Genomic DNA, 13281 nt, shown 5'->3' with positions numbered 1-13281 from the left:
ACACACACACACACACACACACACACACACACACACACACACACACACACACACACACACACACACACACACACACACACACACACACACACACAGCAACACCATCAGCTCCACCCAGTGTGTGAGTAGAGAGCAGGGGAATCGGGGTCAGCCCTGGGGTGGGGCAGACACAGTCACTGTGGTGAAACAGCCAGAACATGAGGCACTCAGAGCATTGCATTGTACTGTACTCTACAGTTACTGTGTGTGTACATGTGTTTAATGGGTGGTATAGCGTAAGACGTTACAGAAAGAACATGGCAATGAACTGTAGAGTCATTGGGTTTGGCAGTACTGCAATGATATCCAAACAAATGGTTTCTCTGGTTGGAAAAGCACTGCAGAGCAGGCCAAAGTACTGTACCATCCTTTCACTGTAGTGGAATGCACACTAATATGCTTCTTGTATGATTACATGACCTGTCCCCTCATATGACACATTATTGTTCTTCTATGGCAAGTCACTCTCCTTTCCTATTGTGTTGACAGACACATTTGAAACAGTGGGAGATAGATGAGGAGGAGACACAGAGAGAAGGGAACGCTCAGGATTGAACCCCAGTCTCCTGCGGCATGGCACATACGTGCATGGAGCCAGGAGTGTTAACACTGGACCACAGCTCCACACTGTGCTTCTTTGTAGGATGTGCCATTTGTTCTTATGTATTGATAACTGGCAATCATACTGTGTTGCAGACCAGTAAGAATCCCTGTCACTATATTGGTCTCATAATGTCTCCTTGGGAATTGCTTTTGCTGCATGCATCATCTGTACTGGACTGTAATGAAGTGTAGGATCAATAGAATTACGAAAGAACAGCTCTCTTCTCTCCCATTCTCTTTTTTTACTCTCTCTCTCTCTCACGGACACGGCCCTACCGCCCACCCACCCCCCGTACACACACTCAGGTTGGCCATCCTCTTTCAGAGAGAGGGGCATGTGCCCTTCCTCTCTCTTATCTGTCTCCGGGAGCAGGTTTCCATGGAAACTAGGCTTGACTGGAAACAACAGGCAAGAAAGAGAGAGAAAGAAAGAAACGCACCAAGGCTCTTCTCACCTCTCCACCATGTACTCCTCTTTTGTGTCCCCTTCCCTCACTCCAAATACACGTTTTCCAACTAACGTCTCTACTAATCAGCCTGTATAATTAGGGGTTTTGCTGAGAATATAGATGCTCAGTCTTGGTAGGAAGGAAGACCCTATACAGGAAAGCCAGAGACAGAGTTGTAGTTTTAGTATTGGCTGTGTTTTCTTTCCGCTGTAATACTCAGACCTGGGTTCAAATAGTGATTGAAATCTTTCAACATACTTTGAGTGTTTGCTTGTCTGTATGGAGTACCAGATGGGTGGAGTTTGGCACTTTTGGTGATTACTGTATGCCTTTGGTTTAAATGACCCAAGCAAGCTCAATCCATCACAGTTTTGAAAGGGTTTGAATACTAATTGAACCAAGGTCCGACAATAACACCATGTCTGTCTCCTGCCTCCAGACCCATAATATTCGAGACCGTTATGGTCACTGTCTGCACTGCTCTGAGACAGCAGCTGACCTGGTAGATGGGGAAGAGAGAGTAGCATCAAGATAGACAGCACACTAGAGAGGACATGCTTTGTTGTATATTACTGCATCTATGACATACAGTAAACACCTCTAACTGCTACACATTGAATGCCAAGAGGTGAACAAAATATTGTTCCGGGGTCTGACAACTTGGAAGGAAAAATACTGAGGATAATAGCAGATGATATTGTCACTCCCATTTGCCATATATTCAATTAAGCCTACTAGAGGGTGTGTGCCCTCAGGCCCGTAGGGAAGCAAAAGTCATTCTGCTACCTAAGAATAGTAAAGCCCTCTTTACTGGCTCAAATAGCCAACCAATCAGTATGTTACGAAACCTTAGGAAACTTTCGTAAAAAATTGTGCTTGACTAGATACAATGCTATTTGACTATAAACAAATTGAAAACTGACTTTCAGCACACCTATAGGGAAGGACATTCAACAAGCACAGCACTTACACAATTGAGTAATGATTGGCTGAGAGAAATTGATGACAAAAAGATTTTGGGAGTTGTTTTGCCAGACTTCAGTGCGGCCTTTGGCATTATCGATCATCGTCTGCGGCTGGAAAAACATATGTGTCATGGCTTTACACCCCCTGCTATATTGTTTTTGAATAGTTACCTGTCTAACATAAGGCGAGACCCAGATGCAGACACAGGAAGCAGATGGTTGGAGTCTTACAATGTATAATAATCCAAAGATCTAGGCAAGAGAACGGTCGTGGACAGGCAAAAGGTCAAATCCAGATCAGAGTCCAGGAGGTACAGAGTGGCAGACAGGCTCGTGGTTAAGGCAGGCAGAATGGTCAAGGAAGACGGGTACAAAGTCCAGAAACAGGCAAGGGTTAAAACCGGGAGGACTAGAAAACCGCTGGTGACTTGATTAAACATACAAGATGAACTGGCACAGAGAGACAGGAAACACAGGGATAAATACACTGGGGAAAATCAGCGACACCTGGAGGGGGTGGAGACAATCACAGGGACAGGTGAAGCAGATCAGGGCGTGACACAGAGGGTGTTCTTTAATGGTAGCCTCTCCAACATAATCCAGGTAGAATCAGGAATTCTCCAGGGAAGCTCTTTTGCTTTTTTCAATCATTACTAAGGACATACCACTGACTTTGAGTAAAGACAGAGAGTGTCTACTTATGCGGATGACTCAACACTCTACACGTCAGCTACTACAGCGACTGAAATGACTGCAACACTCAACAAAGAGTTGCAGTTAGTTTCAGAATTGTTGGCAAGGAATAAGTTAGTCTTAAATATAAAAATAAAATAAAAATGCATTGTATATGGGACAAATCATTCACTATAAGCCTAAACCAGTAGTGTAGTAGTACCCAATTGTCATACTTGAGTAAAAGTAAAGACAACTTAATATAAAATGACTCAAGTACATTTACATTTAAGTCATTTAGCAGACGCTCTTATCCAGAGCGACTTACAAATTGGTGCATTCACCTTATGACATCCAGTGGAACAGACACTTTACAATAGTGCATCTAAATCTTTTAAGGGGGGGGGGGAGAAGGATTACTTTATCCTATCCTAGGTATTCCTTAAAGAGGTGGGGTTTCAGGTGTCTCTGGAAGGTGGTGATTGACTCCGCTGTCCTGGCGTCGTGAGGGAGTTTGTTCCACAATTGAAGGGCCAGAGCAGCGAACAGTTTTGACTGGACTGAGCGGGAACTGTACTTCCTCAGTGGTAGGGAGGCGAGCAGGCCAGAGGTGGATGAACGCAGTGCCCTTGTTTGGGTGTAGGGCCTGATCAGAGCCTGGAGGTACTGAGGTGCCGTTCCCATCACAGCTCCGTAGGCAAGCACCATGGTCTTGTAGCGGATGCGAGCTTCAACTGGAAGCCAGTGGAGAGAGCGGAGGAGCGGGGTGACGTGAGAGAACTTGGGAAGGTTGAACACCAGACGGGCTGCGGCGTTCTGGATGAGTTGTAGGGGTTTAATGGCACAGGCAGGGAGCCCAGCCAACAGCGAGTTGCAGTAATCCAGACGGGAGATGACAAGTGCCTGGATTAGGACCTGCGCCGCTTCCTGTGTGAGGCAGGGTCATACTCTGCGGATGTTGTAGAGCATGAACCTACAGGAACGGGCCACCGCCTTGATGTTAGTTGAGAACGACAGGGTGTTGTCCAGGATCACACCAAGGTTCTTAGCGCTCTGGGAGGAGGACACAATGGAGTTGTCAACCGTGATGGCGAGATCATGGAACGGGCAGTCCTTCCCCGGGAGGAAGAGCAGCTCCGTCTTGCCGAGGTTCAGCTTGAGGTGGTGATCCGTCATCCACACTGATATGTCTGCCAGACATGCAGAGATGCGATTCGCCACCTGGTCATCAGACGGGGAAAGGAGAAGATTAATTGTGTGTCGTCTGCATAGCAATGATAGGAGAGACCATGTGAGGTTATGACAGAGCCAAGTGACTTGGTGTATAGCGAGAATAGGAGAGGGCCTAGAACAGAGCCCTGGGGGACACCAGTGGTGAGAGCGCGTGGTGAGGAGACAGATTCTCGCCACGCCACCTGGTAGGAGCGACCTGTCAGGTAGGACGCAATCCAAGCGTGGGCCGCGCCGGAGATGCCCAACTCGGAGAGGGTGGAGAGGAGGATCTGATGGTTCACAGTATCGAAGGCAGCCGATAGGTCTAGAAGGATGAGAGCAGAGGAGAGAGAGTTAGCTTTAGCAGTGCGGAGCGCCTCCGTGATACAGAGAAGAGCAGTCTCAGTTGAATGACTAGTCTTGAAACCTAACTGATTTGGATCAAGAAGGTCATTCAGAGAGAGATAGCGGGAGAGCTGGCCAAGGACGGCACGTTCAAGAGTTTTGGAGAGAAAAGAAAGAAGGGATACTGGTCTGTAGTTGTTGACATCGGAGGGATCAAATGTAGGTTTTTTCAGAAGGGGTGCAACTCTCGCTCTCTTGAAGACGGAAGGGACGTAGCCAGCGGTCAGGGATGAGTTGATGAGCGAGGTGAGGTAAGGGAGAAGGTCTCCGGAAATGGTCTGGAGAAGAGAGGAGGGGATAGGGTCAAGCGGGCAGGTTGTAAAAGTAAAAGTAAGATTCTACTTGTGTAAAAGTATTTGGTTTTAAATATACTTAAGTATCAAAAGTAATTTAATTGCTAAAATATTCTTAAGTACCAAAAGTAAAAGTATAAATCATTTCAAATGCCTTATATTAAGCAGACCAGATGGCACCATTTTCTTGTTTTTTTAAATTGACGGATAGCCAGGGGCACGTTCCAACACTCAGACATAATTTATACCAGAAGCATGTGTTTCGCATGAGTCCACCAGATCAGACGCAGCAGGAATCACCAGGGATGTTTTGTTAATAAGTGTGTGAATTTAGACCATTTTACTGTCTTGCTTAGCATTCAAAATGTAAGGAGTACCTTTGGGTGTAAAGGGAAAATGTATGGAGTAAAAAGTACACCACTTTCTTTAGGAATGTATTGAAGTAAAAGTAAAAGTTGTCAAAAATATAAGTAGTAAAGTAAAGTACAGATATCCCCCAAAAATACTAAAGTAGTACTTTCAAGCATTCTTACTTAAGTACTTTACACCACTGCCCTAAACCTCAATTACATTTTGTAATGAATAATGTGGAAATTGAGCAAGTTGAGGTGACTGCTTGGAGTAACCCTGGATTGTAAACTGTCATGGTCAATACATATTGATACAACAGTAGCTAAGATGGGAAGAAGTCTGTCCATATTAAAGCGCTGCTCTGCCTTCTTAACAAAACTATCAAAAAGGCATGTCCTAAAGGCCCTAGTTTTGTCGCACATAGACTAATGTTCAGTAGTGTGGTCAGGTGCCACTAAGAGGGACTAGGGAAAATTACAATTGGCTCAGAACAGGGCAGCACTGCTGGCCCTTGGATGTACACAGAGAGCTAATATGAATAATATTCATTTCAATCTAATTTGGCTCAAAGGGGAGAAGAGATTGACTTCATCACTACTTTTATTTGTGAGAGGTATTGACATGTTGAATGCACTGAGCTGTCTGTCTAAACTACTGGCACACAGCTCAGACACCCATGCATACCCCACAAGACATGCCACCAGAAGTCTCTTCACAGACCCCAAGTCCAGAACAGACTATGGGAGGCACACAGTACTACATAGAGCCATGACTACATGGAACTCTATTCCACATCAAGTAACTGACGCAAGAAGTACCATTTGATTAAAACAAAAACTGAAAAAAATGCAGTTTATGGAACAGCGGGGACGTGAAGCATCACAAACATAGTCACAGACACACGCACACACACACACGATAACATAAGCACTATACACACATGGATTTTGGATTGTAGATATGTGGTAGTAGAGTAGGGGCCTGAGGGCACACACTTAATGTGTTGTGAAATCTGTTGTGAATGTATTGTAAAAAGATTTGTACAACTGCCTGAATTTGGCTGGACCCCCGGAAGAGTGGCTGCTGTCATGGGGATCCATAAATACACATACCAGGATTGGTACAGAATGCATTCAATTTCTATTTCAATTCAGTCAATTTATCAAGTAATCTGAAATTATAATTCCAATTACAATTTTCCACTAAGATTCTGAATTAAGTGACTATTGAAATGGAATTGAACCCAAACTCAAGTGTGTATTGTGTATTTTACCATGTACTGTACCATGGTTCGTAGCGATATTCTGTTGTATTGGTGAGAGTTTGTTCATTGCATTGCTCTGCCTCTGTCCTGGCAGTACTTGGAGAGCAGGAGAATGCTTAGCTAGAGAATGGCTGAAGGCCCTGGTCAGATATCCAAAGAGTCACCCATTGGAGAGGTTGTGGAGGGAACATTAGCAACAATAGAGCATTGCTCCCAGGTCAAGGGTCACATTTGGCCTGGTCAATGAAAAGAGAATTCACACATGTAGAATTGACATTGGTAACTTAGAAGAATGAAGCTGTGGATGATCAGGGATGGACAACTGCATGCCTATTGCGGGAAGTACAGGCTTTTTGTAAGGGTTTTCCTGTGGTGAAGGAGAAGCGGACCAAAATGCAGTGTGGTGGTTATTCATGTTCTTTAATAAAGGAACTAGACATGAAATAACTAACAAAACAATAAATGTGGAAAACCAAAAACAGTCCTATCTGGTGCAAACACAGAGACAGGAACAATCACCCACAAACACACAGTGAAACCCAGGCTACCTAAGTATGATTCTCAATCAGAGACAACTAATGACACCTGCCTCTGATTGAGAACCATACTAGGCCAAAACATAGAAAAACAAACATAGACTGCCCACCCAACTCACGCCCTGACCATACTAAATAATGACAAAACAAAGGAAATAAAGGTCAGAACGTGACACTTTTGTTCTTGCCCAGCTCTGAAACAACTAACAGTGGTCTATAATGAACACCATATACACACTGCGATCCTTGTTACCCACCACAGAATTACACAGTGAGCAGAGTAGTCTTTCTTAACATATAATTTCATACCTCTATACATGAAAAGCAAATGCCTGAATGTGTTTTACAGAATTTATTGTCAAATAATATTTCACAACCTTTCATAACATATTTTTTTTATAAAAGAATGTCTGAACATTAGTCTGCTGTAGGAGATGTGCTTTTGAACAAATTGTTTAAAATCTCACATGGACTGTGGGAATGTAGACACCCAAACACACTTGCCGGGCTATCACTATCACAACATCCCCCACCCACTGCTCAAAGACAACAATAACACCCAAATACCCCCGCACCACCCAGCATCTTATCTACAAGGCGGGGGCTGTAGTGGCTAATAAATTGTGTGTGTGTGTGCATATGTGTATTAGTGCCTGTTCGTGTCTGCACATGTTGGGGTGTCTCTGGGGTGGGCCCATCTTCAGTGTAGACCCTGCAGGCACTTCCTGTCAGGAGCTGTCAATCATACCAGACAACTGATCTGAGGGCAGGACAGCCTGTTAGCCTGGCTACCCATACTCTTTGCTCCTGCCAATTGCTTCACAATGAGTCTGGAGTACCTCCCCGACGCTCCCCGAATACGAACACATTCAGGACCGTCTGATTAGTCCAGAAACCAATGGGTTGGGCTAGAGCCAGAACATACATGGGTAAAGAGATGGTTTGAAAATGCATAATTTGCTTTGGTTAGAGACGATCCAAACACTGATGACAATGTTAAGTACAACAACCTTTGTCACCACAAACAACTTCAATGATGGCAGTGTCATACTAAAGAATGTAGCGAACGACAGAACAGCAAAATAATTGTGTGTGAGTCGTCAGACTAACAGCCTGTAGCATGGCATGAGCATTGTCCCTCCCTGTGGTGCCAAACACACACGCACGCATGCACGCTCGCACACTCAGAGGTTCAGACAGTCTACCATACAGGATGTACTGGGTGTTTTCACTATCTATTTTGGTCTGCAGAAAGGGTGGAGGGCAAGAGGGCTGGGGCTTTGATTGCTCTAAATGCAGAGGAGAGAAAATATAGCTACATCATTCAAATTCTTTAAAAACATTAATTTGGTTTTCTATGAGTGAAGTGGCCTTCATCAAGTTCTTCTTTGAGTGAAATTCAGTGCATGAAATTGAATGTTTTGTATATGAGTATGAATGAAAATACAATATGACATATTATTAAAACAGCCTGTATTTTAAGGAGTGGTTGTTGAAAGATTAAACTCTTTGGCTTGTAAAGTGTATCGGCTTGTCTGTGTCTGTATGTGGTAGAGTATAAAGTATAATGTAATGTGGGACTTCTGTCTTTGTCTTCTGTTTTTGTTTTTGTGTCTAATGGCAGGGCAAACATCACACATATATCCTATCTTAATTTGACTAGAGTCTCTCTCAGGAAAAATAATCATGCAGCAACAGCAAATGTGAATTATAAATAATATACATTATTTGTAGGTGTTGATAAAAAAAAATCTTAGTATACAGAGGGGTCTGAAATTATTGGCACCCTTGATAAAGATGAGCAAGGAAGACTGTATAAAATACAAATACTGAACTATATTGGTGTGTGTGACGAAATAGCTATATTTTCATGCCGTCCACCAAAATGTAAATGCCTGGCGTGTGCTAAACGCCATTGGCACTTGGAATGGAACCGGTCCTATCATCCGATGAAATGAAAATAGATCTCTTTGGCCACGCATACCAGTAGTGGATTTGGCATCAAAATAATGAAACAGAAAATATTTTTTGTTGTTGTTGCTGTATTGCTTCCACTGGTCCTGGGGCCCTTGTTAAGGTCAACCAACGCATGATGAACCTAGTACCAGGACATTTTATCCAAAACCTGGTTGACTCTGCCAGGAGGCTGAAACTTGGCCGCAAGTGGATTTTCTGTCAAGACAAAAACACCAAACATCAAAATCCACAAAGAAATGGTTAACTGACCACAAAATCAACATTTTGCAATGAACAGCTCAGTCTCTGATCCCCTTTGAAAACCTATGGTTTGAACTGAAGAGGCCAGTCAGTATGCATTCTAAGATCCCTCTCAATCTATTCTCAATTGTCATCATTTTTGGGGGAAAAGGCTCAGTGCCATTACCCTCGAAAGGTGAGGAATTGAAAGATATTGAAAACAGTGTGTTCAAAACATTAGGAACATCCACTTTTGCCCTCAGGAAAGCCTCAATTCTTCATGGTATGGACTCTACAAGGTGTCAGAAGCTTTACACAGGGATGCTGGCCCATGTTGACATGTTGACAAAGCTTCCCACAGTTGTGTCAAGTTGGCTGGATATCCGTTGGGTGTTGCACCAGGCTTGATACACAAAGGAAAATGTTGAATGTGAAAAAACCCAGCTGTGTTGCAGTTCTTAACACACTCAAACTGGGATGCCTGTTCAAAGGCATTTCAATCGTTTGTCTTACCCATTCACCTTCTGAATGGCACACGTACATAATCCATGTCTCAATTGTCTCAAGGTTTAAAAATCCTTCTTTAACATGTCTCCTCCCCTTCATCTACACTGATTGAAGTGGATTCAAGGGATCACCTAGTTTCACTTGGTCAGTGTGTCATGGAAAGAGCAGGTGTTTCTAATGTTTTGTCCACTCAGTGTACAGTATGTTAGTATAAAATAATAGAATTTCCCACTTTTTTTTGCAAACAATATAGCTCAGTATAAGTATTTATTTTAATTTATACAGTATTTATTGTGAATCTTGGCAATAATTTCAGCCCCTACAGTAATCTAGTCTGACACGCTACAATTTGTCTTTTACAAGTCTTTTACACTACAATTTGCATTTCCTGCTTTGCAGGAAAAGTATCTTCCACAACAGAGTGATCGAATAAAGATAGTATATCTGTATGTCTAACTCATGTAACCTCTTGACAGTATCACATGCTACAGTATAGAAGAGAACATGTGGGACTTACTCTTCTCTGTCTGTTTCCATGGCAGCCCGCACTGACCACAACGGCTTGTTGCCACGGCATATCAAGAGTGACAGTGAAGATGACGACCTGCCCAATGTCACACTGGACAGCGTTAATGAGACCGGATCTACTGCTCTGTCTATAGCACGGGCCGTGCAGAAGTAAGTACCAGAGTGTTCTGTGTGTGTGTGTTTGTGTATTTTATGTCCCTCTGTATAGCCTTTATCACCCTCCCCATGTGTCTAGTCCATCTGTGTATAATAGGATGAGTCATGGCTTCCCCATCCATCCTAGTGTAGTCTGATAATCAGAACCAGTGTTTCAGTCTGCTCTCCCTCCCCCTAAACGTAGACACTTCAAGACCCAGCACTCACACTTTAACACAGCCAGGTCACCCATGATACAAGTCAGTATTCAACATCCATCCAGGTCTGAGGATATTGGGAGTTGACGTGGAAACCAGCCACTAGGGGCAACAGTGAGCGCTGTTCTTTCAGGCAGGTTTTGAATTTGATAGGCTGTTGTGGTCAGGGATGGTGGATGGGCATATGCAACTGCCTCTGGTGCCAAAGGTTGCATGTTCAAATCCAGTGATAAAAAGGTAGAAGCAGCTACTCTTCCTGGGGTCCAGAAAAATTAAGGCCATTTTAAAAACAGTACATTCACAGCAGATTTCACAAAAAATGAAGTGTGTGCCCTCAAGCCCCTACTCTACTACCACATATCTAGTCCATGTGTACAGTGGATCGTCCTTTAAAAGTTATAGAGTGTTGCAGCACAGCTTGCATGGTGCCGCAGAATTCTATGGCACGTTTTTTAAGTGTCAACCACTGTTACCATTAATGCTAGTTAGTGCTAGTTTGACCACCAGAGGGCATCTTTGAGAAGCATTGATAGCCTTCCATAGTGGCTGTACGAGAGATTTTAAAACCTTTTTTTGTAAGAACATAACATATGGGACTGATTTCCATTAGGATGGAACGGAAAATATGGTACTGTACAATGTGACGGTCGGTAGGCCACAGTACTGGGCTATTTAGATAAAGAATTCCTGTGTCGTGCAGGCACTTGGGAGATTGGGGTTCAATTCCCTGACAGGCAGGAAGGAGTAGGCTGTCCTTGTAAATAAGAATTTGTTATTAACTGACTTAGTTGACCTAGTTAAATAAAAGGTTACACGAAGAGCATAACAGTTCCGCACCGTAATTGTAGTCTAACCGATACCCAAATAAATATTCAGTGAAAAGAACAATCTCATTGATTTATCAAGACCCTTGCTTTTCTCAGAGCAGCGTGATGGGGTGCTAAAATAGTTATATAATAGTTAAATATAAAATAGGCTATTGCTTCAAATTTAAACCAAAAGCCACCTCATGTGTCTCCCGGTGGCAGCCAGCACAGGTATGGAACGTGCATCTGTAGCAACGCATTTTGCACTGCAGTGTCTTAGACAGCTGTGCCACTTAGGAGTCCTCATCCACAAAGTATCAAAATACAGAGAGGTGTTGGTAAAGGTATATTGTCCTGCTAATAGCCTGTAATAATACTGTACATGGTGTCCAGGTCAGGATAACCAAAACATTGATTTATTTAAGACTATCAGAAAGATTGTTGGTACTTATTTATTTTGATCCAAAGCCATGAATGAGTGAGTCACTCTGCTTTATGTAGGGGCTGACTATTTGACTATGCCATCAACTTGATAATATATAATGATATTTTGGAGGTTATTTAATTTTCAAAAAAATTAAAGTGAGCGATTGTAATCTGAATAAAGGCCAAAATAATATTTGTAAAGGCCAAAACATGTATTTCTGTTTTTAGAGGGAGAGAAATGCTGGGCGAATTGTGAGCCACCCTATGAGACTCCCAATCATGGTCAACAATACTTTTTGTTGTACTATTTGTTTAGTCTTTTCTGGTGAATTAAACTGAAACTGCAACCAATTATGGCCGGTTGTGATACAGCAAACCTAACTAAGAAATACATTTGACGATAGAATTCTCCCCTCTACCCTCCTTCTAGGCAAGTCTATTGTCCAGCTACCTGCTAATATTCATAACGGCGCTGTACAACGTGATCGTGTGTGTTTGAGAGAGTATTTTCCAGTAAGCATCAATTTGTTTACCTTCATTAGACAACTTTGTTCTAATATTTCTGTAATTCAGTGACATTTATTCCCATAGTAATTCATTATGGATCCATAACTAAATAAACATTGGCATTGTGAAAGAGTATTTTGAATATTTTATTAACGAATGCTGATGAAGAAATACAGTGCTGTACAGTATATGCTTTATCCGACATTTTGCGGTTACATGAGGTCGCCCACCCGCAGCTTTATGTAGATGCCGAGGCTATATGACTGAGCCATCAACTTGATTATTTATTAGACATCACTTGCTTATATTCAGTTAACAAATTTATCTTAAGAATATCATGGAATATAATTGAACATTTTCGTTTCTCCATGCTTGTCTCAGAGCAGCCGAAACGGTGCTGAAATAGTAATCCACGGCGAGTAGGCTATATACAGTGGGGAGAACAAGTATTTGATACACTGATGATTTTTCAGGTTTTCCTACTTACAAAGCATTTAGAGGTCTGTAATTGTTTATCATAGGTACTCTTCAACTGTGAGAGACGGAATCTAAAACAAAAATCCAGAAAATCACATTGTATGATTTTTAAGTCATTAATTTGCATTTTATTGCATGACATAAGTATTTGATACATCAGAAAAGCAGAACTTAATATTTGGTACAGAAACCTTTGTTTGCAATTCCAGAGATCATACGATTCCTGTAGTTCTTGACCAGGTTTGCACACACTGCAGCAGGGATTTTGGCCCACTCCTCAATACATACCTTCTCCAGATCCTTCAGGTTTCGGGGCTGTCGCTGGGCAATACGGACTTTCAGCTCCTTCCAAAGATTTTCTATTGGGTTCAGGTCTGGAGACTGGCTAGGCCATTCCAGGACCTTGAGATGCTTCTTAAGGAGCCACTCCTTAGTTCCCCTGGCTGTGTGTTTCGGGTCGTTATGCTGGAAGACCCAGCCACGACCCATCTTCAATGCTCTTACTGAGGGAAGGAGGTTGTTGGCCAAGATCTCGCGATACATGGCCCCATCCATCCTCCCCTCAATACGGTGCAGTCGTCCTGTCCCCTTTGCAGAAAAGCATCCCCAAAGAATAATGTTTCCACCTCCATGCTTCACGGTTGGGATGGTATTCTTGGGGTTGTACTCATCATTCTTCTTCCTCCAAACAC

The 13281-nt window shown here is 42.8% G+C and overlaps 1 protein-coding gene across 2 annotated transcripts in view; it reads left to right on the top strand.

The window, feature by feature from the left end:
- Positions 1-13281, top strand: part of klf12b (Kruppel-like factor 12b) — a 151889-nt gene that overhangs the window by 99376 nt on the left and 39232 nt on the right. For both annotated transcript variants that reach the window (XM_035773105.2, XM_035773106.2), the window contains exon 4: positions 10035-10170. In XM_035773105.2, coding sequence (XP_035628998.1) covers positions 10035-10170 — 136 coding nt within the window. The remainder of the gene's footprint in view (positions 1-10034; positions 10171-13281) is intronic.

Source organism: Oncorhynchus keta, chromosome 7, assembly GCF_023373465.1.
Source record: "Oncorhynchus keta strain PuntledgeMale-10-30-2019 chromosome 7, Oket_V2, whole genome shotgun sequence".
Taxonomy (NCBI): domain Eukaryota; kingdom Metazoa; phylum Chordata; class Actinopteri; order Salmoniformes; family Salmonidae; genus Oncorhynchus; species Oncorhynchus keta.
This window is presented reverse-complemented; position numbering and strand designations above follow the sequence as displayed.